We start from the raw sequence: 27,947 nt of genomic DNA, 5'->3' as shown, positions 1-27,947 counted from the left end.
CAAGCGAAATATGAGGTGCCGTTCCTCCATTTTGCATGTGGCCTCACTCTGACAGTGGAGGAGGCCCAGGACTGAAAAGTCGGTGTGGAAATGGGAAGGGAAGTTAAAATGTTTGGCAACTGGGAGATCGCGTAGGCCAAGGCAGACGAAGTGTACGTGTTCAATAACATTCACGAATGGCAGGTAAAACTTTGCCCTACAAGAGAAAGTTTCTGGACCACAATGTTAAATGAATTAACTGCACTGTCACTCTGCGAACAACTTGTTACGATGAGAGTTCTGACTGCTTGCATCCTTGATTGTGAAGTTCAAATGGTATGTGTAAATTAAGCGTCAGATAATAATTAGTCACATTAGTTTTTTTTTTTAATGTTACTGGTTTCCCCTACTAAGTTGTCCAAAGGTTTAAATAATTAAATTGTAAAACTGTACATGAAAATTTTTCCATCTTTCACTCAACAGACTTGCATATTGTCAATCTTCGTAAAACCTTTAATTGGGTTTATGCACAAAATAAGTTGAATTTGTTCGGAGAGCAGTCTACATGCAATTTCCTGTTAATCAGAATGCTGCACAAGGCATGATTTGAGTTGACTTGAGAATGGTAACTATTGAAGTTTTGACATTCACATAACGAAAACCGAAAATAGATCTTGTCGGAATAACAGGCAGTTAATTAAAAAGGCGTTCTGTGGAAATTAAATTCTCTGCCTAGAAAATGGTCAAAAAGGAGGCTGAATTTGCATCATTGTAACATCAATTTGACAAGCTAAATGCACACTGGAATCGAAAAGCAAAACGACTACAGATCTCGAATAAAAACAGAAAATGCCCGTGATGCTCAGTAGGTCAGGCAGCAACTGCGGAGGGGGGGCATGGAGTTAACTGTCTTCATCAGAGAGAAAACAATTAGCACAGAGAGAGAGGGTGGGGGGGGAGAGAGGTGGGTGGAGTGGAGTAACAAAGTCAATACCTATGATAGGGTGGAGATAAAGATCGATTTACAAATCTTCCATATATTTCCACCCAGCATTCACTTCCAATTGCAACTTCCCTGAATCCTCAATTTCCTTGCTAGACTACTCCATCTCCATTTCTGGACACAGTTTAGCTATGAATATTCATTACAAGCCCGCAATCTTCCCACTGCCATCTTGACGATATGGTCTGAATGCAGGCACATGGGATTTCCCTACATGGTCAAAAAGTGGGCATCAGAAGAAATTGAGCTGAATTACTGCTTCACCCGGAAAGACTTGGGGCCCTGGATGGTGCGTAGAGTAGAAGTAAAAAGGATATTATAACATCCTTTCCGCTTGCATGGAGAAGGGTTGTGAGAAAGGGCCACAAAGGGCCAATTTCTGCGCTGTACAACACTGACTCATTCCCTCCTCCTACCCAACTTCCATTCCAGTTTCTCTGGCTCCATCATTTCTGTCCTAATGACATGACTTTGCATACCACTGCCTCTTGGATGCCTTTCTTTTTCCTTAACTGTGCCCTCCCCTTTAGCACAGCTAACGAGGCTTTCGACAGCAGTTCTTCTATTTCCACAACTCAATTCCTTTGAACCAAAGCAAATATGCGGCTTCCCTTGTCCCTACTCCCATCCCACCAGCCTCCATATTCAACAGACCCTCCTCCATGACTTCCAGCACCTTCAATGAGAATACGATAAGAAACTATAGAACTTTATTTATCCCAGGAGGGAAATTGAGATAAATAAATTTGTATCGTATCGTAATCTCATCGAAGGTGCTGGAAATCATGGATTCCACTCCCAAATACACCTTCCCACCTTTCCCAGCAGAAGGAGGGACTATTGGCTCCATAACCTCCCGTTCTCTCTTCCACCTCCTGCAAGAATTTCCTTTCTCACAACACTTCTCCATGCAAGCGGAAAGGATGTAATAATATCCTTTATACTTCTACTCCACCCACCATCCACGGCCACAAAATCTTTCCAGATGAAGCAGTAATTCAGCTCAATTTATTCTGATTTTGTGCATTGCATTTGCTACTCACAATGTTCTACCTTCTGCCTTGCAGAAACCAAGGGTAAACTTAGCGACTGCTTTGCAGAACAGCTCCGTCAGTGTGCCAGGGTGATCCTGAATATTGAAGCACAGCAGTACTGAATTCAGCACATTCAGAAAGTCAGTCCTTCCCGTGTGGCTCTAACACTCAATTGAAATTTTCAATTGTCCACTGCCTCATCAGTTTATTTAGCGTCAAATAGTCCAGCTTTCCACCACCCTTTACATTACTAAGTCATCAATGACCTCGCTCTAATTTTAAGGTTATGCCTTCTCGTTCCAAACTCCCCCATTAAAGGAAATCCATCTTTTCTATCTGACCCATCAACTCCTTTTAATCATTCTGATCATCTCCAACACATTACCTAATAACGTGCTGCATTCAATTGTAGTAATGGCTTCAATTTTGAAGATAATTTAATGAAAATTATAATCAATTATCTGGACTGGGGCAGTTGTTATCTTTCAAGGTACACCTCTGTAGAAGGGCGTCGGAAAAAAAAATACAGCTTCTGGATCACTCGGGTTGTGAGAAGACAATACTAATCTAATCCCTCATCCACTTCCAACAACTCGCACCCCCCCCCAAAAAAATACGACTGCAGCCTGCAATTAAAACAAGTCCATTTCCTGCAGGTCTCCCAGTGAAATTGTACTGCCAAGCACTTAAAACCATCTTGTGGAAAATTGACCTTTATTGCTGCTGGGAAACACAAGCCATTAATTATAAACTACAATGCCATTTCAATTATTGCCTTCTTTTGTCCTTAATAATAAAAAGGTACGTTGAGATTATCTAACCTTCTCATTTGGTTGGTGACACTGCAGCATTCTAATAATCTGAAATCCAATTAGCAGAGTCAGAGAGTGCTGGGCTGCTTAAGACTGGTCTTGCCTTGCACATAACAATTGTGCAATTATCAGCACCTTGACTGCAGCATGCTGGGGTAAAAAAAAATACACAGACTTGTCGCAAACCCCCTTAACTGGCACCAATTAAGTGAAATGAAGAGAATTGAAGTCAGCAGTAATGATCAAGGGGAGGATGAGACAGAGGGGGCAGTGGAAGTAAGCTGCGTTAAATTATAATTGTGAAGTAATGGCTCATTAAATTCTGTTATTCACACGCTGCAGCAGACTTGCTGAATCTCCTTTAGTACCCTTAGTGGGAGGCTATCGGATTATAAGGTCAGATCATAGGACTAGATACAGCGGGAAACTGTTAATCACTTAACGTCTGCAAAGAGATTTTTTTCCCATTTTTCATTTTTTATGGGTTTAAGATTGCAGCTAGAGTCTGTAAAAAAAAATGTGACAGAATAGAAAATCTGAAAGATAATCTTTTCTGTCAGACCAATTACTGCCTAAACACTGATCGCAAAAAAAGGGAAAGAAGAAAGAAGGTACATTTACAGAGACCATTCAAAATAGACAGATCAGCAGTAAACTGTGGGCCATTGGACGAGTCGCTAGCGTTGAGACAGCTTCTGCATCTGCTGCAGATCCTTCAACCTGAAATAATGACCAGCCGTGAAATAGGATTTATAGGTCACAATGTCACGGAGGCTAGATACATTGCACAGTGTGGTACTGCGCTTTCTAATCCTGGTGGTCGCAGACTTGATTCCCGGTCTATAAAAGGATTAGATGGAGCATTGCAACTGCTTGCGTTCCCTCCCGGTTTGCTGTCCAACCACCCCTACTGGCCACTGGTGGAGTTGAGGATCACTTCTCCTTGGCATCAGCTCCACCTACATCAACCGACTCCAACTGGTCCAGAACGCAGCCGCCCGACTCATCACCCACACCAAATCCTGGCATCACATCACTCCAGTCCTCAAACAACTTCACTGGCTTCCCATCTCCCACCGGATCACCTACAAAATCCTGATCCTCACCTACAAAGCCCTCCACCATCTGCCCCCCCCCCCATATCTCACTGACCTCCTCTCCCCCTACCAACCCTCATGGTCCCTCAGATCCACATCAGCTGGTCTCCTCTCCATCCACAAGTCCAACCTCCGCAGTTTTGGGGACAGAGCTTTCTCCAGGGCAGCTCCCAGGCTCTGGAACTCCCTCCCCCAACTAATCCGCAATTCCGTGTTCCTCACCATCTTCCAGTCCCGCCTCAAGACCCATCTCTTCACCTCTGCCTATCCTTAGCCCCACGTGCCGTCCCTTTTCATCTGTGCATTAATTGCCTCATACTGTGTTTTGTATTGAATTCTGTGTTTACTTTGTGTACTAGTCATGTCTCTACTATTTATTTCATTCCCCTTACATGTTTTTCCTCTACTTGCTAATGTTTTGTAAGGTGTCCTTGAGACTCTTGAAAGGCGCCCATAAATAACATTTATTATTATTATTATTATCTACCATAAAATGGCCTATTTGGATTCAACATCAAGGCTCAAACAACAACTTGGATTCATTTCATTTCAAATGTCATATTTTGTTGTGCCACAGAGGAGGGCCATTTGGCTCAGTGATGCTATGATGGCTCCCAGAATATTCCCATCAGTCCCCAGTCCTGTTCTCCCACTTATTTCCCTCTCACTTATTCTTTCACACATACCCAATTGCTTTGATGGCTTCGGTTTGCTTTTCTAGTTTGGGCATGTTGATCCCACTGCTTTAGGTTCAATATTGACCTGAATCAGTTTAATGTGCCCTTTTAAATCTCTGAACATTAAGCAGAAGATACCATTTGGTTTGCATGACTAATGGGTATGCGGCTTTCCCTTCTGCATTGCCTCAGCAATTCTCCATTCATGCAGCTTTGGTCTGGATGAGACGACATCAGATGGAACAAGATCCTCGTGGAACTCCACTTCAATGTTGAAGTATTTCAGAGATAACTTTTCTTTTCAGCACTCTGAGAATGTTTTCCCTCTTTGAGTGCTCGTTATAAGATTTTCTTTGAAAGCTGTTGGTCCAACATCCTAATGTCCTGACCAAAAGTTCACCCAACCTTTTTCTCCAGCGATGCTGTCAGACCCACTGAGTTACTCCAGTACTTCGTGTCTATCTTTGGTGTAACCCAGCATCTGCAGTGCCTTGTTTCTACATCCAGATGAGATACCTGCCTCATCTGCGATCTATTCTGCAGAATGTGGATTGTCGGAATACCCATTTGAAGATCTAATATCTGAGAAGATGGATGAATAGCCTGTACTTTGTTAACACGGGAATTGAAATGAGAGGAAAATTGAAGTTTCTGTTTCTGAGACATTATCTTGCCTTTTTACCTTAATCAGTTTCTTCAGGCTGCCTAGGTAAAAATGGCTCAACTTTACAGCAAGGTGGACACAAAAAGCTGGAGTAACTCAGTGGGACAGGCGGCATCTCTGGAGAGAAGGAATGGGTGATATTTCGGGTCGACACCCTTCTTCAGACTAGTTAGGGAAAAGAGATATAGACGATGATGTAAAGAGATAAAGAACAATGAATGAAAGATGTGCAAAAAAGTAACAATGATCAAGGAAACAGGCCATTGTGAGCTGTTTGTTGGGTGAAAATGAGAAGCTGGTGCGACTGGGGGGGGGGGTGAGGGATGGAGAGAGAGGGAATGCCGGGATTACTTGAAGTTAAATAAATCAATCTTCATACCACTGGGCTGTAAGCTGCCCAAGACATATATGCATACCAAGATTGACAACACAAGGCTTTGCAGAACTTCAGCTTTGTTTGTAGACTGTTCTACAAACCTTGAGGTCCCACACATTTGCACATAGTTTGCCAAAGGCCATATGTGCTTTGCCGATTCAAGTATTGATTTCTCCATTGAAATGAGCTGTACAGAATGGTACATAGACAAGACAGGTGGACTTGCTCACGGCTTCGGAAGTTTGGCCCTTGACTGCTGATGCTTTCCTGCTGTAGCCTGCTCCACCACTTCAGCCTCACTGCCTGGAAGATGATGAGGCCAAAGTTGTCCGACTCAGTGATGGAGTTCAAGGAAAAGTCATCAGCACACTATCTGGTGTCAATCCATGTGTCACAATCACAAATTACAAAACAAAATTGGCGAACAAAGCAGAGAAAGGTTGGGACCAATGCATGGCCCTGCTTGAATCCATTGGGGACTGGAAATGAACGGAGATGATATTATGCTTTTACCATGGTAGAACATCCGAAGGCATTGCAAGCAATTATGTTCAAGAATCTGTGCTTGGATGAAGAATCAGAGCGTCACTGTGAAGGTGAGACCATAATACCCCGGGAATCATTCCCGATTCTTCCTCACTAACATTATGTCAACATTAAGCCAGCCCCAACCTCCTTAGCCATCGCCACCAGCTCAAGATGGTCCTCAAACTATGGAGCATCTTGGGCAATACAGCTCACCCCCCTTGCCCCCATGACACACTGGTCAACCTGAGGAGCACCTTCAGCAACAGACTGGTTCCACCAAAATGCAGCACAGAACGCCACAGGAGATCCTTTTTCCCTGTGGCATCAAGCTGTACAACTCCCAACCCTTCTGACTCCCTCCCCCCCCCCCACCAATCGTTGCACATCGCCAACTCTGGATTCCACTCGTCACTTTAATTTCATGTTTCATGTGTCTTGTTGTGTTTTATGACTGTTGGCGGATCAATTTCTCTCCTGGGATAAATAAAGTTCTATCATATCAAACTGTACAGTATCGTACCACCAGTGATGGAAGATATTCCGTGCCTTTTGCAATCACTCAACTCAGCGGGTAAGATGGCAGAACACAGTACCCTGATCTTTCAACTGTCCGCTACCTTGGTGAATGAAGTGGTGGGAGGGAGACAGGTCACCGGCCACAATTATACAAGCTCCACCAATGGATAAACATGATTGCAAGACTTCAAGATTAGTAACCTCATATGCAAAGGGCAGGTCCTCTGCGTGTTCTTCACATTCCCCAGAGCTCTGAGATGTTTAAGGGTTAAGGACACATGTTCTGTGCACAAATACAGTGACGTCAAATAGCTACTGGGCTTATTTTACTCTATTCCGCCCCTTAATTATTGGTTTAATTGGTGATTTTCTACTTGGGTGGTAATGTTCTACAGCTGTGGTTTAGTCACAGCAGAAAACAATGCAAAAGTACAGTTAACAATCAGATTTCACCAATAGAAACTAATTGTGTTATAACACTGCACTGAAATGGGTAGAATTAAAGCAGCCAGTACAAACACAATAAGCTCTTCCAAAATAAAAAAAAATATTATTTACTTTAAAAATACCGATTTAACAATGTTGCATGAAAAGAATACATCATGGCATCTAGAGAACGGAACGAGAGCCTTAGAAATAAATAGCTGGAAATAACTCAGAACCCAGGAAAAATATCCACAACAAGCTGTGTTATTGGACTCAAGATTCTAGCATCTTGTGCCACCATGTTATTGCTCCACTCCAAAATCTCCCCAAAGTGTGCCCACATTATAGAAATGAGGGGGGACCACATTGAAATGCACCCAAAGGCTTGGATAGAGTGGATGTAGGGAGGATGTTTCTATTAGTGGGAGAGTCTAGGACTAAAGGTCATAGGACGACAGATGGCACAATGGGCTAAGTGTTCGGCTGGCGACCGGAAGGTAGCCGGTTCGAATCCCGCTTGGAGTGCATACTGTCGTTGTGTCCTTGGGGCAAGACACTTCACCCACCTTTGCCTGTGTGTAAATGTAATGTAATTATGTGAAGCACTTTGGGGTCAATGCAAGTTGACTAAAAATGTGCTATATAAATAAGATTATTATTATATTATTATAGCCTCAGAATTAAAAGAAGTTCTTTCAGGAAGGAGATGAGGAGGAATTTCTTCAGTCAGAGGGTGGTGAATCTGTGGAATTCTGTCACAGAAGGCTGTGGAGGACGTCAGTGGATATATTTAAGACAGAGATAGATAGATTCTTGATTAGTATGGGTGTCAGAGGTTATGGAGAGAAGGCAGGAGAATGGGATTAGAAGGGAGAAATAGATCAGCCATGATTGAATGGCAGAGTAGACTTGATGGGCCGAATGGTCTAATTCTGCTCCTATCACTTATGATCTTAAATCCTCCTTCTCACTTCCACAGGAGTTCTGTGAGATCCTCTCTCACTGCTCCCCTGTGTGTGGCAGTGGAAGAGGAGGGGAGAAATAAGTGCAGGTCCAGGTGGGAACATTGAATTCTCCAAGTTTACGTAGCCCTCTCCCTATTTCCCCACTCCTTTTTCTTCATCCTGCCCATCCCTTCTTCCAGCTTTCTCCCCCTCCCTACAATCAGGAGTTAAAATGTATATTGAATTCTTCAAATCCAGTTAGCCCATCCCATTCCTTCTCAGCTGCTCAACTATCTCCTCTCCCACCCCCAGTGTACACCTTTCTTTCCATTTCCCCCTTCCCCGTCACCCAGTTCCATACCCCTCCTACATCCACCATCCACCCACCTCTCCATACTCTGTCCCCCATTTATCTTAACCCCCACCCCCCCTACCTTTCTACCCCCCCCCCCCTCCCCCCACCCCTCATCCCTCCCTCTGGTTCTACATTTCACTCACTGCCTTCATAGAAACATAGAAAACATAGAAAATAGGTGCAGGAGGAGGCCATTTGGCCCTTCGAGCCTGCACCGCCATTCATTGTAATCATGACCGATCATCAACAATCAGTAACCCATGCCTGCCTTCTCCCCATATCCCTTGGTTCCGTTACACCCTAGAGCTCTATCTAACTCTATTTTAAATTCACCCAGTGAAGTGGCCTCTACTGTCTTCTGTGGCCGACAATTCCACAAATTCACAACTCTATGGGTCAAATGTTTTTTCTCATGTTACCTCCTTACATATTAGAGTCCACCATCTATACGCTCTTGTCATCTCCACATATCACATACTCTCTCCACCCACCGCTCCCCCTCCTGACCCACCTGCCGATTAGCCCCTTCACCATCACTCGCCAGCTCTTGCCACACCCCTTCCCCTCACCTATTCTATCATCTATCTCCCCTCCACTGCATCAGTCTGAAGAAGGGTCCCAGCCCTAAACATCATCTGTCCATTCCTTCCACAGATGCTGCCCAACCTGCTCAGTTTCTCCAACACTTTGTTTTTTTTTGCTCAAGATTCCAGCATCTGCTCTGTCACTGAACTCTGTGTACTTGGAACTGATATTGTTTTCCTATTTTTACACACAAGGGCAGCCTGACATGCAATCTAAATCTAGAACTGCTCTCTCTGGAACATGTCAGTCTAACTTATCTCTTCCTGGAAAGGTAGACAAAAGAGAACAACGTGATCTGCACAGACTTTTTTTGTAAAGCTTTACCTGTTGAGTCATCTGACCAGTACAGTTTATATACTGATAAAGACCAGGCTCAAACTATGATTTGTGGTATTATACTTTTCTCCAGTTAACCACAAGCACTTTCTACTCCTTAATGCATCAAGTGATCATTCTTTTGAGTCAGACTTGATTCTCTTCTGAAGATAGATACAAAATGCTGGAGGCACTCAGCGGGTTAGACAGCATCTCTGGAGAAAAATAATAGGTGACATTTTGAGGCCTGAAGAAGGGTCCCAGCCCTAAATATCATCTGTCCATTCTTCAGTCAGACTGTCAGACTTCAGTCTGAAGAAGGGTTCCAACCCGAAACATCACCTATTCCTTTTCTCCAGAGATGCTGCCTGACCCGCTGACTTACTCCAGTATTTTGTGTCCATCTTCAGTATAAGCTAACATCTGCAGTTCCATCCTACACAATAACTATCTTCTGATTTGGTTTCACTAGAAGCACTTTACAGTCAAGGCTACTGGATAATTAGAAAAATTGTTGAAGGCACTCAGCGGGTCAGGCAGCATCTATGGAGGTGATGGATAGGCGACGTTCTAGGTCAGGACCCTTCAAACATCATCAGTTCATTCTCTCCACAGATGCTGCCTGACCCGCTGGGTTACTCCAGCATTTTGTGTTTTTCCTCAAGATTTCAGCATCTGCAGTTTTTTGTGCCTGGATAATTAGCTGACAGGTTTTCCCATTGCCCAAACACTAGGCTTCAGTCTTCTAATGTTTAACTGCAGGACATCACCAGATGTTAAACAAATAGGCTGGCAACATAGAGGTATCGGAGGAGTCACGAGAGACGAAGGAGAGGTGGCAAGCAAGCACCATTATACATGCGCAAAAATGAGCCAACATCTGCAAAAGATGTTTAAGAAGGAACTGTAGATGCTGGAAAATCAAAGGTGGACAAACGTGCTGGAGAAACTCAGCGGGTGAGGCAACATCTATGGAGCGAAGGAAATAGGCAACGTTTCGGCAAGAAACGTTGCCTATTTCCTTCGCTTCATAGATGCTGCCTCACCCGCTGAGTTTCTCTAGCACTTTTGTCTATCTGCAAAAGAGGTGTAGATGGAGAAAAGAAGATGGGCCAAAAAGTTGAGGAACTCCATGGTAACAGTGCAAGGACTGAGAAAAGGATCTCTCTATAACTGAATTGGTATGGGTGGGAAATGTGGTGGTAAAATTCTTTGCCATTTGAAGCAGAATGATACAGTTTTGTAATTAGTCTCAGATAATGCACCATTTAGCCTAGATTATGTGAGAGTAAAATCCGGCACATTTCCTCATCTAATCCCTCCCCAACGATCTCAGCCAGAAAACGTCTGCCCGTAGGTGTTGGATACAGACTGGATGAAGTGTGGGGTGCATCCATTAGTCTGGGCCGGTTCAGGGGATGCTCAAGTAAATTCTGTCAACAAGCTCTGCCCCACATGACACATATTCAAACAAATATCACACAAAACCTTTACCAGGTCTGGTTATCACTACCCAGTAATCCCAATTCTCCTTAAGATCACATTTGGTACCTTCTGCTACACATGTATAATAATTATACTGGAATGGATGCACATTTATCGATTTAAATGAAAAGTCATTTTGACATCTATTTAGAACAGAGGAGGGGGTTGAGGAGAAAGCTGTCCTCCAGTTGACATTCAGGCCCTCATTTATCCGTTGTATTAATTGTGCTATTCATTTTTCCGTTGTTCATTATTCTAACAAACTGATTAAATAATTCTTTCTTCCTTTGCTTTATAGTGCTTCCACCGGCTCTGTTTGTTCCTGGAAGCATTAAGGTAATACTTAAGGTGTGAACTTTTCAGTTTTTGCCAATGAAACGCACACAAAAAATCCCAAAGGCCTTCTTGATAAAAAGTTTTCATTTTTGCCAGTTAAACGCTGTGCTGGCGTTAAATCATGCAGCATTTATGCTTTTGTGTAATTGACTTTAAGAATTCCCCACTTGGCTTTCGAAATGCACACTTTAATATTTCCAGTATCATTTGATTTTGGGATGTGCTGGTCAGTGGCATAACAGCCATGATCTAGTGAGAAAGGCCACAATAGTGAAAGCATAGGCAGAAATAGGGTGAGAAAATAAAGGCATTTGTGATTACATGGAGAAGTGATTAAAGGAATACTTGAACTAGTCTGTAAATACTGCCGTGGTGCATTTCCACAGTTCCCAGTCAAACTGCCTGCTGACTGTCGAAGTAGCTATGTCGTGGATCAAGCATAGAACTAATAAAAAGTACAGCCTCAACATCTAAAGGTGCACAAACCCCTGTCACAGAAATTATAGTGAAAATGAACATAATACATGAGAAAGAGAAGGATGCCACTCATGGTTATTAATAAGTCAACAGTGTAACTCTGCACCATGCTAAACCAAGCAGATGGACATCATGGGTCTTATTAGATAGAGGTGTGAAGGGTGATCGCTGCTCAGTGACATTGAATAATCATATCAGGACAGGGACGAGGGTTACTAGAGCTGAACTCAGGTGGGGAGAAGGTGCAGTAGGAATTAGTTGAGGTTTCAACTCCTGGTCCATATCTAATCATTTGGTTTTAGGAATCTCTGTAGAAACTAAGTGAGAATGGGGTCAGGTTTATTTATTATGAACAAGTTGACTGTCAAATCTATCCATCCTGGCTCAATAGTAAAAATATTGCCTGCAAGATTATAGGTTCGGTAGTCATAGCAGGGACTTGACCACTAAACCCGGCCTGACATACCGTGCAGTAGAAATGAAGTTTGACATCGTCAAATGTATGAAGCATTAAACCGAGGCTGACCTTACTCTATCAAATACATGTTAAATAGAAACATAGAAAATAGGTGCACGAGTAGGCCATACGGCCCTTCGAGCCTGCACCGCCATTCAATATGATCATGGCTGATCATCCAATTCAGTATCCCGTACCTGCCTTCTCTCCATACCCCCTGATCACTTTAGCCACAAGGGCCACATCTAACTCCCTCTTAAATATAGCAAAACCAATTACCCTGCTTCAAGAAGAACCCATTATTTATCCTGCAACATACATCATTAAGATTATCACAATGATGTTTGTAGGAACCAAATGGTCAAAATTAAATCCCCATATTTTTTAAATTAAGAAATTGGCTACATTTCAGCATTAATACACAGGAGAGGCACAGTAGAGCAGCGGTGGAGTTGTTGCCTTACAGTGTCAGAGTCCCGGGTTCGATCCTGACTACGGGTGTTGTCTGTGCGGAGTTTCTATGTTCTCCCCGTGACCGTGTGGGTTTTCCCAAGGTGCTCTGGTTTCCTCCCACATTCCAAAGACGTACAGGTTTGTAGGTTAATTGGCTTTAATAAAGACTGTAAATTGTCCCTAGTGTGTAGGATAGTGCTAGTGTACAGGGGTCGCTGGTCGGAGCGGGCTCGGTGGGCCGAAGAGCCTGTTTCCACGCTGTATTGCTGAATTAAACTAAAATAATACACTTTGGGGCATGTCAGGATCAGGACAGGAGCAACACAATAGAAAGTTATTATTATTTTTCTTACATTTTCTTATTGGGACAGATGGGTTGCTCCACCAGGTGCTTGCATTGCTTTACTATCTAAATGATGTCAAGTTGGGAAAAAGGGGATGTACAACAGAATCTGGAGGTCCTTGTTCATCAGTCTATGAAAGTAAGCATGCAGGTACAGCAGGCAGTGAAGAAAGCGAATGGCATGTTGGCCTTTATAACACGAGTCGAGTATAGGTATAGAGTATAGAGCAAAGAGGTCCTTCTGCAGTTGTACAGAGCCCTAGTGAGACCGCACCTGGAGTATTGTGTGCAGTTTTGGTCCCCTAATTTGAGGAAGGACATTCTTGATTTTGAGGGAGTGCAGCATAGGTTTACAAGGTTAATTCCCGGGATGACGGGACTGTCATATGCTGAGAGAATGGAGCGGCTGGGCTTGTACACTCTGAAGTTTAGAAGGATGAGAGGGAATCTCATTGAAACATAAAAGATTGTTAATGGTTTGGACACGCTAGAGGCAGGAAACATGTTCCCGATGTTGGGGGAGTCCAGAACCAGGGGCCACAGTTTAAGAATGGGGGGTAAGCCATTTAGAACGAAGATGGGGAAACACTTTTTCTCACAGAGAGTGATGAGTGTGGAATTCTCTGCCTCAGAGGGCGGCGAGGCAGGTTCTCTGGATGCTTTCAAGAGAGAGCTAGATAGGGCTCTTAAAGATAATGGGAGTCATGGGGATATGGGGAGAAGGCAGGAACACATTTTAGGCTCACATAAGAATAGAGTTTTGGGTGAGGCTCTTTTCCACCATCTTAAATATCAGCAAAGCAAAAGGAGAAATATTTTGGGGATAGGAGGTGGCGGTGGAAAGCAGTTGTACCAAGGGGGAATGCAACACTTGCCATTGTATCACAGCCAAACATAGAGTGCAGAGGTGTAGGAAGCTACTCACACCTTGTTTTGTGCCATCACCCAACATCAGAACAATATGCCCAACACTATGATTATGTAAGAGCTCTGTGTGGAACATGTCAAGCCAACCCAACGCTCCGGTGAACTGTAAACACGACAGCATGAAATATGATCTGCATAGGATTAAAGGAAAGGATTTTGGCAGTGTAGTTAATCTTCTATGTCCTGATAAACATGGGTTGCAATGCTATCAATTTCTGTCACAACTAATACCAGGTTTTTGTGCTGTGTAACCTGTCCCAGTTTTGTAGCCAGTAACTATATGTGAACCATTGTGCCTTATGCCATACCATATGATTCGTACTGGCAAACGAAGCATGTTTGGCAAATTACAGTGTTTTGAATTAGTCTATAAACAATGTCGGAACTGGAAAGTTTCAGTGGAAATGCAATATTACTTCACTCAGATATAAAAAGCTGAGAGGAAGAGGCTAAAGATTATAGGTGCTACATCATCAGAATATCCTCGCTGTCTTTTCAGTCAATGAAAGAGTAATTGGCAGCGTTCTGGGTGGATTTTATCCTGCAGCACCAGTGGATAAGCACAGTCGAATTGTATCATTCAGACCAGGCAGAGGCCTGATTAGATTCTTGCAGCTTATGAATACTTTATCTCAGTCACTGTCACAGGGGGCCGATTGCAATTGGGTTGGGAGCGGAGGGAAGGGATGGCGAGGCAGGTTACACCTTTCCCCATGCTATTAGTTTAGTTTAGTTTACTGTAGAGATACAGTGCGGAAACACGGGCCCTTCGGCCCACCGAGTCTGTGTCGACCATCGATCCCAGTGCACTAGCACTATCCTACACACTGGGGACAATTTACATTGTTTTTTTACCTAAGCTAAATTAACTGCAGGTTTTTGGAGTGTGGGAGGAAACCGGGGCACCCGGGGAAAACCCACGGGGTCACGGGGAGAACGTACAAACTCCGTACAGACAGCACCCCTGGTCAGGATCGAACCTGGGTCTCTGGCACTGCAAGGCAGCAACTCCACCACTGTGCCACTGTGCCATCCAAGTCCATGATTACTATCAAGTAACCCCTGTTGAAAGACGTATGGATATAGATGCCATGCGATAACATGAGCAGGTTTACTTGTAGTGCAATCCTTGGAGAAAAAAAAGGCTGAGATCACTTCAAATCCAGTCACACATACAACCACTGGACCTGCCCAATGGAAATCTGCCACATCCAGTTTTGATGATAGAAATGGAGACCAAGGGAGGCACCAGCTGCAGCTACAGAGAAGCAACAACCTGTGAAACATGCACTGCCCCAGGGACGACAGTGCACAAGAATCCCCCGTCTCTATCCACACTGAAACCACAGATGTGTGACATGTATTTGTGTCTTATAAGTGTTGTCTATATTAACTCTTTCACGGTTATTAAACTCCTGGCATTGAACATCCAACAGTAGATCATACAGACACAGACAATGTCAGAGCCTACTCCCTGCCTCACCGCAGATAGCATCAGCTCGTTTTACCAGCACTTCCTATTGACTGATATGAGCAGAACTGATGTTGTGACCCACCCTGCTCTAAGAGTTGATATGATGCAAGGGAGGTAGTTGGAAATGAGGAGGGAAGTTGGGAGTGACTTTTAATCCAAGGGAAATAGATCTGTCGAACGGGTCATTGCAGTGAAAAACACAAATGGGCTGGAGCACAATTAGGTGCATTTCTGGAGACTGAAGAAATAAACCAGAGGCGTTTAAACTATGTCCTCAGGGCCATGTGTGTGCAACAGACTTGGTGCTAAAAACTCCACTTATGATCCATCCATTTATTAAATATCATAGGACTTGGGAAAGGGGTTTCCGAGTCCACATTGATGGAAAATTTTAAATTAGCAGATCAAGCTCAATTAAACTTGGAAATTAATCAGAACATGGCATTAAAACTTTATATTGAGGCCCCATGGTACGTACGTAGGGAATTACTTATATTCGTGGTTTTGATGATGACAGTCCAATGCCAGTGAGGGAAAGTTTATTCATGGGGAAGAGTCCTGCCCCTTGGTTTCATGCTCTATTTTTAAATTTCCTAAACATAATGAAATTCTCTCTGTTACTGTCAGCAGTGGCTGGGTGCTGGCCATTCCCCAGCGAGGACCCTGTGCCTCCACACAACAGTGGGAGCAGGTATAGGGGATGTGCTCCACCACTAAGATGTAACAAGGTGCAATTACCAGAGACAACGCCTTCCTCCTGCTGTGGTGTCCCTTTGCCATTGATGTCCAATGAGGGGTCTGGTGTACCTAGGGAGACACAAAGAGCTTCCACTTAATGGATTTCATTTCTGTCATTACCGCTCACTCTGAACGAGCAATGTCTGAGTCTGCATTTGTCAAAAACAATTGATTTATTTACTTTGATAAACCATTTATGCCTGGTATGGGTGCATAGAGGTGGCGTGAAGCACCATGAAGCAGATACAAGGAAACGTTTGTTGATGATAACATTCCAAATCAAATAAATACTGAATTGAATTAACAGGTCATTTTTAAGTCGGCTTTTAGCACGCGGGGTAAACCAGTCCAAAACAAAGGGAGAACAGACACTGACCCCTGAGCTGAAAGCTCAGACAGTGATCAAATGCTGGCCAGAGAGAGCTGGAATTTCAGGATGCGTTTAAAAATGAAAATAGTCATTAGGAAAGTTCAGAGAACAGGGCAAATCAGGGAGAGCATATTTTCCAACTGATTCAAGACTAAGTAGTGTGTAGAAAAAAAGGAACTTGGTCCATGTACGGGTGTCAAGTTATTGCACAATCTATGTAATCACCAAGGCACGTGGAATTTGTCTATTCCCTGCAGCGTTGGATTATAAAAGTTCATGTTCATAAATGACAGGGGCAGAATTAGGCCATTCGCCCATCAAGTCTACTCCGCTATTCAATCAAGGCTGATCTATCTCTCCATCCTAACCCCAATCTCCTGCATTCTCCCCTTAACCTCTGACACCCCCATACTAAACGAGAATCTATCTATCTCTGCCTTAAAAATATCCATTGATTTGGCCTCCACAGCCTATTCTTCTGCTCCACCAAGCCTTGGTCAGACACTCAAGTCATCAAGAGAGTTTATTGTCATGTGTTCCAGATAGGACAATGAAATTCTTGCTTGCTGCAGCACAACAGAATATAGTAAGCATAAATACAGAACAGATCAGTGTGTCGGTGATGGTCTATGAACCACAAGAAGGATATATTGTCCTCAAAGGAGGTACTATGCACTGTGGATTAACCAGAATGATTCTGGGGTTTAAAGGGTTAAATTAAAGCATAGTATTCATAAACCTTGCTTTTATTCCCTTGTGTTGGGAAAGTTGAAAGGATCTAATCGAGATGTTTAAAATGATAACGAGATCCAATCGGCTCAACACTGAGAAACTATTTCCTCTGCTGGGAGCATTCGGTACAGGGGGCATAATCTTAAAATTGGAGCCTGGCTTTTCATAAGTGAAATCAGGAAACAGTTTTTCACACAAAGGATAATGGAAATCTGAATCTCTGTCCCCAAAGGCTATGGCTGGTGGTGCAAAAAAAACCTTTTTTTTATATAGGTTCAAAAGAGCAACACAAGCTTTAATTGATGTTGGTAATAATAGAGAACAAATGCTTAACATATACTTTTAACTTCCCGAAGTATTTTAATGGATGGCTTAAACTTATTTATTTTGACTTACTAAAGACCATACAAACACTTTCATTTTCTCGTTTACAATTTCTCTAAATAAACCAGGAGGAACTGTAGCTGTTGGAACGATGGAATTACAGGAAAGTCCAAACAATCCCTTAATATAGTAAAACATTATGGGAGAGTTACCACCAAGCAGTCTTTGCCATCAATTTAAGGACGGCATGGTGGAGCAGCGGTAGAGTTGCTGCTTTACAGCGCTTGCAGCGTCGGAGACCCGGGTTCGATCCCGACTGCGGCTGCTGTCTGTACGGAGTTTGTACGTTCTCCCCGTGACTGCGTGGGTTTTCTCCGAGATCGTCGCTTTCCTCCCACACTCCAAAGACGTATAGGTATATAGGTTAATTGGCCTGGTGTATGTGTAAATTGTCCCTAGTGTGTGTAGGATAGTGTTATTGTGAGGGTATTGCTGGTAGTTGCTGACTCGGTGGGCTGAAGGGCCTGTTTTCGCGCTATATCTCTAAACTAAAAAAAAAGAAACTATCTTTCAAAGATCTCAGTATCAAAGCTTGCTCGAAACGTTTTAAGGAATGTCTTCACAGTGGGAGGACAGGTAGAGAAGGTCAGAGGAAGTACTGTAAATTCCAAAGTTTTGGATCTCGTGCAGCATGAGTGTGACTGATGAATGGAACGTCAGCTCAGTCTGTTTTTAATAAGTGCAAATCCTCAGCCCTGCAGCTTCATCAGTCTTCTTCTTGTAATTTCTAAGTTCTCTCATGTTATGAACTCCAATCCTTTAGATATTTTTACTGAATGAAGTGTTGAAAGGCGTAATATGGAGACACAAGACACTGCAGATGGTGGAATTGTGGGCCAAAAACAAAATGCTGGAGGGACTCAGCGGGTCAGGCGGAATCTTTGGAGGGAAATGTACGGATAAGGTTTCGAGTCGGTACCCTTCTTCAGAAACGATGACTGTCCATTCCATCCACAGATACTGCCTGGCGTGCTGTGTTCCTCAAACACTTTGTTTTTGTACAAGGGTTTAACATGTCCTGGAGTCATACAGAGTGGAAACATGCCTTTCGGCCCAACTTGCTCACACCGACTAACATTACTCATTTGCACTAGTCCCACCTGCCTGTGTTTGGCATCCGAGCGTGGCATCTTTAAATAATGTTAGGAATCTTCAACAATGACTTTTTACTCCTGTTCTTCATCAGTTCACTGTCCGGGTCATTAAATGAAGCAGTAGCCACCAAAATTCATATATTCTTTATGTTGATAGCCTGTGGCCAATTTAATGGTTATCAGACCCTTTACAATCAATTGGGAGGCACTCACTTCTACTCCTTCAAAACAAAGAAGTTCAAACCTCATCTTCGTCTTCTCCCACAAATATGGAGTTTTTTTGAAGAGGTAACCATGAGGATTGATGAGGGTAATGATTGAATGTTGTCTCCATGGACTTTACCAGGGCATTTGACAAGGTCCTGTATGATAGACTACTCTGGAAGGTTGGATCACATGGGATGTAAGGAACGTTAGCTAACTGGATACAGAATTGACTCCAAGCTCAGGCTCGGCGATCGTTTCGTTAAACACCTCCGCTCAATCCGCCTAGGCCCATGTGATCTCCCGGTGGCTAAATCCTTCAACTCCCCCTCCCATTCCCACACTGACCTTTCTGTCCTGGGCCTCCTCCATTGTCAGAGTGAGGCCCAGTGCAAATTAGAGGAACAGCACCTCATATTTTGCTTGGGCAGCTTACAACCCAGCGGTATGAATATTGCCTTCTCTAACTTCAAGTAACCCTTGCTTTTCCTCTCTTTCCATCACAGTGAATGGCGGTGCTGGCTCGAAGGGCCGAATGGCCTATTCCTGCACTTATTGTCTATTGTCTCTCCCATCCTAGTTCTCCCACTAGTTTCACTGTCTTCCTGATTACATTTTATTGATTGTATGCTTCGTTGTCACCTTCCCCACAGCTAACAATGATCCATTCTACGTTTTCCTTGACCTTCGTCTCCTTTGATCTCTCATTGTCACACCTTATGCTTCCATATCTCTATGTCTCCCCCTCCCCTGACTCTCAGCCTGAAGAAGGGTCTCAACCCTAAACGTCACCCATTCCTTCTCTCCAGAGATGCTGCCTGGCCTGCTGAGTTACTCCAGCATTTTGTGTCAGCATTATATAAACGCTTTGAATGAGAATGTACAAGGCATGGTTAGTACATTGAAGATAGACACAAAATGCTGGAGTAACTCAACCGGTCAGGCAGCATCTCTGGAGAAAAGGAATAAGTTTCGTTCAAGACTCTTCTTCAGATTGTACTGTACAATGAGCTGTACAATATACAGGTGTACATTTGCAGGTGACACAAAAATAGGTGTATCATTAAGAAGGTTATCAAACCTACAGTGGGATCTTGATCAGCGAGGTAAATGGCAACTGGAGTTCAATTTAACTAAGTGCGAGGTTTTGCATTTTAGGGAAGTTAAACAAGGGTAGGGCATTCACAGTAAATGCTAGGGCTCAGGGGAGCGTTGTACAGCAGAGGGTGTTAGTAGTAAAAGTACATACAGTCATTCTCTGAAAACAGTGTCACAGGTAGGCAGGGTGCGGTGGTAGATTGCAACCTTTACGTGGTCTGACCTGTTTCGACGAATGCAATCAACCCGGCGTGCACAATCAAATAAGATCAAATAGAACAAGTTGTCCTCCAACTTTAGGCTGTGCACGCCATACGCAAGAAGCAGAAGAAGCAGAGAAGGTAGACAGGGTGGTAAAGAAGTGGTAATTCTTTGACATTAGCAACCCCTGAGTCCGTGTAAGCTATCTTTATGAAGGAGCCTGGGCAATGGCACACTTCACAGAGAAGGGCATCACAATTGAGCCATTGAATAGGGGTCAGAAGCAGCGAGTGCAATATTGCCGCTATTTTCCCATCCCCAATCAGGGAGCTGAGGCCAATATTATAGCTGGCATCAGCTGACCGGGCGTTGACTGGAGATCGATGCCAACAGAGGCATCAGGAGTGATCAGATTAAATGTGATGCAAATGGTTAAAAGATAAATTGCATTGATAGAAGGCGTGATGTCTGGCAAAACAATTTCTATTGGAAGTACCCACATTTGTGGCAAATAAATTGGATTTGAATGTAAGCACCTCTAAACTGAGAACAGTTAATTATGTCATTATTCTTCTACACCATCTGGCTCATTCAGATACACCAGCTCCGGAAGATGTGATCTTTCGCTCCAAAGGCAGCACCATTGAATCTATTCACTTAAACGCCTGCTCATCCTCAGACATGTTCTAGTTTGCAAGTCCTAGCCAAATTAAGTAGATCCTGTGCAATCAGTTCATTCAAAGTACAGGAGACAAGCCTTTTCGACTTGTCTATAATTGAGTTTGTACCCAACCTGGTCATGCTAGAAATGCAGAATATAAATGGCAATTATGCAGCCTGCAGAAAAAGACCGAATTAGCTAAAACGACAAGACATTGTGCTCTCTTTAATTATCTGTCAATTGTACATTCATAGGTTTTCTCATCAGTTGTTTCCTTCACACTCGCTGTGACTGGCATGTCAGCCCTACTTTTCTGCTCATTTCATGGACGTGCCTTTTCGGGCTAACACCCTGGAACCAAGCATCCACAAAATGCTGGAGTAACTCAGCGGGTCAGGCAGCATCTCTGGATAGAAGGAATGGGTGACGTTTCGGGTCGAGACCCTTCATCAGTCAGCATAAACCAGCATTTGCAGTTCCTTCCTACACACCAAGAACTGGAACCAAGAATAGCAACTGACCATGGCTTAGCAACCACTGCAAGGACGCTAATCCTTTGGACACTGAAGAGAGGGGTGATCTCCAGATCCTGTGTTTGGACGGAGAACGATCACTTTCTCTACCTCTGCTCCCTTGAATTTGGCTCTGTAATAGGCATGGGAACTATCCAATATAATTTATAGATGATTAGATTGTGAAAGATGGATAGGAAATTAACCCATCACGAAGGTTAATCTGTTGCCAAGATTCTTAGCAATGACAAAATGGTTTAAGTTAAAAAGACAATGAATAATTTTGATCTTTTAACTTGTCATCCCCTTTTACAGTACAGAACTGATATATGACCAGAAGTCTCGTGCACACGCACGCACACACATGTAATATAGAAGGACCCATTCAGCAGCAGTTATAATTAAACATTTGAATGAACAAAAATGTTAAGGATTTTGTAATAAACGTCACACAACTAAATAGCATATCTTTAGCATGCCCCTTTGAAGTTGATTAAGAACAGAAGTTGTCTCTGGTGGCTCAGCACCCAGGCAAGGCTATTTATGAATGAGCTCTCTGAAGCTCACTTTGCCTGAGGGCTAGTCCATGGATATCACTGAGAACAACTAGAGAAAGGCTGACTTTGCCTTTCATCTCTTTTGCCTTCTCTCTGCTGGCTCGCAGGATCAATCTGTGAGCATTCGTGATGTCAGAGGACTGAGGCACCAGGTTTTCTCTTTTGGGAAATAGTACCAGCTTTCGAGCAGAACTCCTTCCATTAGCACCCACCCCCCCCCCCCCCCCCCCCCCCCCCCCCCCCCCCCCCCCCCCCCCCCCCAACACCAGCATTACCAGCCGCATTGATCTGCTGTGGGTAACCTGAATGTGGATTACTAAAAGTCAAATCTATTGATTTCTGGACAATTCTATTTATTTAAGGAAGAAAGCAAATCAACTCAGTCAAGTGAGAGAGTCCTGCATTACATCCTACCAAGAAGGGGGAAAGTATTATCCGCAGTGACGTCTGGTCACCGGACAGTTTAAAATCAATGATAAGTACTGGAGGCAAGCAGTCTACTTTTTTTTGTTAAATGACATAGATTCAAAGATCAGGTTATTCCCAGCAGGCAGCTTACAACCATTTTACCATTGCTGAAAGTTTTTCCACAGTACCACTAGCATGGCTCAGGTAGTTACCCTTTGAATGAGAAGGTTGTGGTTCAAATGCCACTCTTGGACCTGTGCACATACTAAAATGCAACCGATGACTGGCGTGCAGCTCTTACCCCTGCCTGGCTTTGTGTGGTTCGTAGCTGCACACTTTTGCATGGTCACTAAATGTAAGCAATGTGACTTGGGAAAGCCTCTGTTTTTTAACCATACGAATGGTAATTGCACCCACACAGATGGTGATTTCTGCACCGCAGTACTGTTCAGACTGATCCCTGGAGCAGCAGGTGGAACTCCAAAACGTTAACTTTCATTCCCTTTCTTGGCTGTTGCAGGATTGGAGTGCATAGTAGTTTAGTTTAGTGATACAGTATGGTAACAAGTCCTTCAGCCCACTGAGTCCATGCTGACCAACGATCATCTATACACTAGTTCTATCCCACACACTAGGGCCAATTAACCTACAAACCTACACATCTTTGGAATGTGAGAGGAAACCCACACGGTCACAGGCAGAACGTACAAAGTCCGTACAGACAACACCCATAGTCAGGATGGAACCCGGGTCTCTGGCACTGTAAGGCAGTAATGCCCCTGTCCCACTTAGGAAACCTGAACGGAAACCTCTGGAGACTTTGCGCCCCACCCAAGGTTTCCGTGCGGTTCCCAGAGGTTGCAGGTGGTTGCCGGAGGTTGCAGGTAGTGGAAGCAGGTAGGGAACCGCATGGAAACCTTGGGTGGGGCTCAAAGTCTCCAGAGGTTTCCGTTCCGGTTTCCTAAGTGGGACAGGGGCATAACTCTACTGCTGCACCACCGTGCCACATCAGAGCAACAGCAGGCTGCGTCACAGGGCAGTATACTCGAGAGATACCTTAATGCCCTTTGTTCTGCTAACGCCACTGAGAAGTGGGATCACTATTCAGAGCCTGAAATAAGCATCTCAGACCGTTATTTGTTGCGTTTCTTGTGGCTCTGCATGGCACCTAAAGTATACGTGGATATTGTAGCGAAAGAAAGCATTAGCTAAAGTCCAACACAAGCACACTGAATTGGTGGATTGTGGTATTGATCAGCGAGGAGGTGATATTGATTTGACACCTGTTCCCATTTTAGAGCTCAGCACCGTCTAAATCGCTCTTTTTGTCAGCTAAGGTTGCATCCCCACCAACTTAACTTAAAATTACTGTCAGACTGGCTGTTGCAATAATTTTTAAATGTTTAATGGTTTCTCGTGGCTTCGATGGTATTTTATTGTCACATGTACCCAGGTATAGTGAAATCGCTTTTTTGCACACAGTTCAGTTAAAATCTTACTACGGGCAGGCACAATCAACGAAGTACAAATGTGTAAGAATAGGAAATTACATGGAGGCAGTGAATGAAAGTCGCCACGTTCGGGCTCCATCTTGTAATCTTCTACTTCAAAGTTGTAAAAAAATGTTAAGAGTCTTAACTTGCCCATAATGGCCCATTGTCCTGGCAGTGGGACAGGGTCGGAGTTGTAGGGGTCGGCCTGGCCTGGCGATGTTGTGATATGTTCCACCACTGCTCCGCCACTCCGAACAGCTGTAAGCCTCGTCATAGGGCAGTGTCTATGGCCTGGCAATCTTGTGCTGCGATTTTACTTCCAATATTAGAAATAGGGAGGTATGATGTTGATGGCAGAGATCAGATTCATTTACAACTATTCACATCATGAACAGTTTGTGGCCGCACACGTCACGACCTAGACAATATGTAAGGTCGGGCCATCCAAGTGATGGATGAGATTTAATCATCTGCCATCAACATGCAATGATATTACCATCACCAAATTTACCAGTGCCGACATCCTGGGGTTGGGATAGGGTCATCAATATGCCAGAAATACTACTGGACCCATCTTTTAGTTATTGTGGCTATAAGGGAAAGTGTGATAGAAAACATAGAAATTAGGTGCAGGAGTAGGCCATTCGGCCCTTCGAGCCTGCACCGCCATTCAATATGATCATGGCTGATCATCCAACTCAGTATCCCGTACCTGCCTTCTCTCCATACCCTCTGATCATCTTAGCCACAAGGGCCACATCTAACTCCCTCTTAAATATAGCCGATGAACTGGCCTCGACTACCCTCTGTGGCAGAGAGTTCCAGAGATTCACCACTCTCTGTGTGAAAAAAGTTCTTCTCATCTCGGTTTTAAAGGATTTCCCCCTTATCCTTAAGCTGTGACCCCTTGTCCTGGACTTCCCCAACATCGGGAACAATCTTCCTGCATCTAGCCTGTCCAACCCCTTAAGAATTTTGTAAGTTTCTATAAGATCCCCCCTCAATGTCCTAAATTCTAGAGAGTATAAACCAAGTCTATCCATTCTTTCTTCATAAGACTGTCCTGACATCCCAGGAATCAGTCTGGTGAACCTTCTCTGCACTCCCTCTATGGCAATAATGTCCTTCCTCAGATTTGGAGACCAAAACTGTATGCAATACTCCAGGTGTGGTCTCACCAAGACCCTGTACAACTGCAGTAGAACCTCCCTGCTCCTATACTCAAATCCTTTTGATGCTGGGTATTATGTGGCAAATTCCATGTCTTCTTGATCCCCAAATTCTTTCCATACCCTTCAAGGCACTGGGCTACTGGATGCAATTCTGCCTCATTCCCCAGTTGGGTGCTGCCCCAACAATACAAAAACATAATCACAACCAATTTAGAACAATGTTTTATTGGCATCCCAACCTCTATTCATTCCCTCAACTACAAGTAAGGAGAATGTATACAACCTACAAGATGTCCTCAACACCTTAGCAAAACTTGTTTGACAACACTTCCCAATTCTACAATGTCTACTACTCAGAAAGTCACAGGAAACAGGCCCATAGGATCTACTCATTCCCAATGTCCTTTCATGTCATACACCATCTTAACTTAGGAACACTTCACTATTGCTGAGTTTAAATCCTGAATCTTCCATCTCAACAACATTTATGGGAGCAAAATCACTGGGGTTATATCAATTTATAGTTTTACATCACCTTATAGTCATAGTTTAGTTTATTCCTACGTATACCGAGGTACAATAAAAACCTTCTTGTTGCGTGCTAATCAATGAGCAGAAAGACTATACATGATTACAATCGAGCCGTTCACAATGTACAGATAGATACATGATAGAGAGAATAACGTTTAGTGCAAGATAAAGCCAAGTAAAGTCTGATTACAGATAGTCCGAGGGTCTTCAATGAGGTAGATATTAGCTTAGAACAGCTTTTTTAGATGTTGGTATGATGGTTCAGTTGCCTGATAACAGCTGGGAAGAAGTTGTCTTTGAACCTGGGGGTATGCGTTTTCACACATCTATACCTCTTGTCTGATGGGAGAAGGAATTGTGAGAGTAATCGTGGTGAGACTCGACCTTGATTATGCTGCTAGCCTTGCCGATGGAGTCAATGGAAAGAGGCATGGTTTGTATGAATATCCACCGGTTGGCGCCAGCAATGGCTGCCTCGCCAACAGTCTGTATGTCCATATCTCTTTTGTATTGTTTTGTGCGGCCTAACATCAAGTTTTTAGTGGCCTTTGCTTGAGTGGGGGGGTGGGGGAGGGGGGTGTGGGGATTAATACCTCGAAGGAGAAGCCGCGATTTTTTTTTGCCATGGTATCTCTGTCCCACTGCAGCCTAACATCAAGGAGTTGGTGGCCTTTGCTGGAGACCGATTTCGAGAGCTCCACTGCGGGACTTAATATCGTGGAGCCCGCGATCTCTTTGCCAGGGCTCGACCTCTGAGCTCTACCGCGGACGACTGCGGGACTTTAACAACACAGAGCTCGCGGCGGTCTCTGATCAGAGACCGACTTCGGGAATTCCAAGCTGCAGGAGCTTCAATCGCCTCGACCGTGGGAGAATAAAAGAGGAAGAAGATTGGACTTTATTGCCTTCCATCACAGTGAGGAATGTGGGCAATCCGCTGTGTTGGATGTGTATGTTAACTTTTATGCAGTTGTGTGTCTTGTTGCTTTTTTTTGTTAGTATGGCTGTATGGTAATTCAAATTTCACTGTACCTTAATTGGTACATGTGACAATAAACTGATCCTGACCTTGAAACCCTTCAAACCTTGATGGTCTTTGCTGCGTCCACAATTCTCTGCAGCTTCTCGAGGCATATTAGAAAGAGACAATAATTGTTGGACGTGGCAGTGATACCAACATCCCTGATGTGAATAAATTAAAACATGGCCAGCTTCTAGTTCTCCCAGTGTCTCTCAGCTTTTAATTAGCAAGCAGCTTGAAATTGGGTTGGTGCAGATTAACTCTCCAATACAATTTCTGTACCTGATTTCAGGGACTATTGAAAGCAGCTTCATACATAACCAGTTCTTCCCCATTTTTGCCTCCGTTACTGCCACAATCAGAATTGCACAACTCTTCTCAGTCCAGGGATGTCAGTCACAGTGCAAATGTAGCACTTTTAGGGCGGTACGGTGGAGTAGCGGTAGAGCTACTGTCTTACAGCACCAGAGACCCAGGTTCGATCCTGACTACGGGTGCTTGCCTGTACGGAGTGTGTACGTTCCCCCCGTGACCGCGTGGGTTTTCTCCGAGATCTTCAGTTTCCTCCCACACTCCAAAGACGTACATGTTTGTAGGTCAATTGGCTTGTTGTAAATGTAAAATTGTCCCTAGTTTGCGTAGGGTGATGTTAATGTCTCACTCTGAGGCTGAGAATTCAGTGCACATCGTACTGTTGCAGCTGCTGTCTTTTGGAGGAGATATTAAAAGTGAAGCCCTGTGTATGTTCTCACATCATAGAAGTATTTTGAAAAGGAGCAGGTGAATTCCTCATCATTTCACTTACAGTGACTCTTATTTTGTGGAACAACCTGACAGTCATTTTATCCACAGTAGAGATAAATAGCCAATATGTTGAAACAAATTCAATCTTTCCTTAACTAGCACTTTTTGATTTTCGCCATTCATCTAAACATCCAAAATAAATTCAACATTTCACCCTTACAATGTAGATGCTATCAGTGTTCCCCTGGATTGTCAGTCCAGGTTATGTGCGCTAGGATTTAGATTGGTATTTCAACTATCTACCAACATTTAGATCAAGGTGTTATCGACTGAGCAAAGCAGACACCTGCAGGCCATTTGCATCAAAGCTATTGTGCTGCATAACCTTGTCGTCACCGTGACAGGAATTGTTGGTTCCTGAAACAGTCACATCACTATTTAAAGAGCTCCATTATTTTAAGTTACATAAAATATTTATGAAACAGCCTCACGCTATAGACCTAAGTACAGGCTTGTGCCAGCAAAAAGATCGATAAAGCATGTTACGGCAGACTGTTGACACAGTCAGCATCTCATCTCCTCATGAGGGTATCTATAGCTGAGGTCTGTGTGCTGCTGCTCACTAGAGACCGATATGCTGCCGTGCGTTCTCTCGCTAAAGCTCTTATAGTGTGTAATTCTGTTAAAACTCCCTTCATCAGCAGGGCAGCATTCATCAAGAGCCATTTGAAATTCTACATACGTAATTCACTGAGAATGAGCAA

The 27,947-nt window shown here is 43.7% G+C and overlaps 1 protein-coding gene across 6 annotated transcripts in view; it reads right to left on the bottom strand.

Moving 5' to 3' along the window:
* LOC129711611 (MORN repeat-containing protein 1-like) overlaps positions 1-27,947 on the bottom strand; it is a 156,634-nt gene that overhangs the window by 69,868 nt on the left and 58,819 nt on the right. For 4 of the 6 annotated variants that reach the window (XM_055659379.1, XM_055659376.1, XM_055659377.1 and 1 more), the window contains one exon: positions 16,002-16,070. The exons of the other annotated variants lie outside the window; for them this stretch is intronic. In XM_055659379.1, the coding sequence (XP_055515354.1) occupies positions 16,002-16,070 (69 nt within the window). The remainder of the gene's footprint in view (positions 1-16,001; positions 16,071-27,947) is intronic. 6 annotated transcript variants of the gene reach the window in all.

The sequence above is a fragment of the Leucoraja erinacea genome, chromosome 30, assembly GCF_028641065.1.
Source record: "Leucoraja erinacea ecotype New England chromosome 30, Leri_hhj_1, whole genome shotgun sequence".
NCBI classification, from domain to species: domain Eukaryota; kingdom Metazoa; phylum Chordata; class Chondrichthyes; order Rajiformes; family Rajidae; genus Leucoraja; species Leucoraja erinaceus.
The sequence above is the reverse complement of the archived record's forward strand: the minus strand, read 5'-3'. Positions and strand labels throughout refer to the sequence as shown.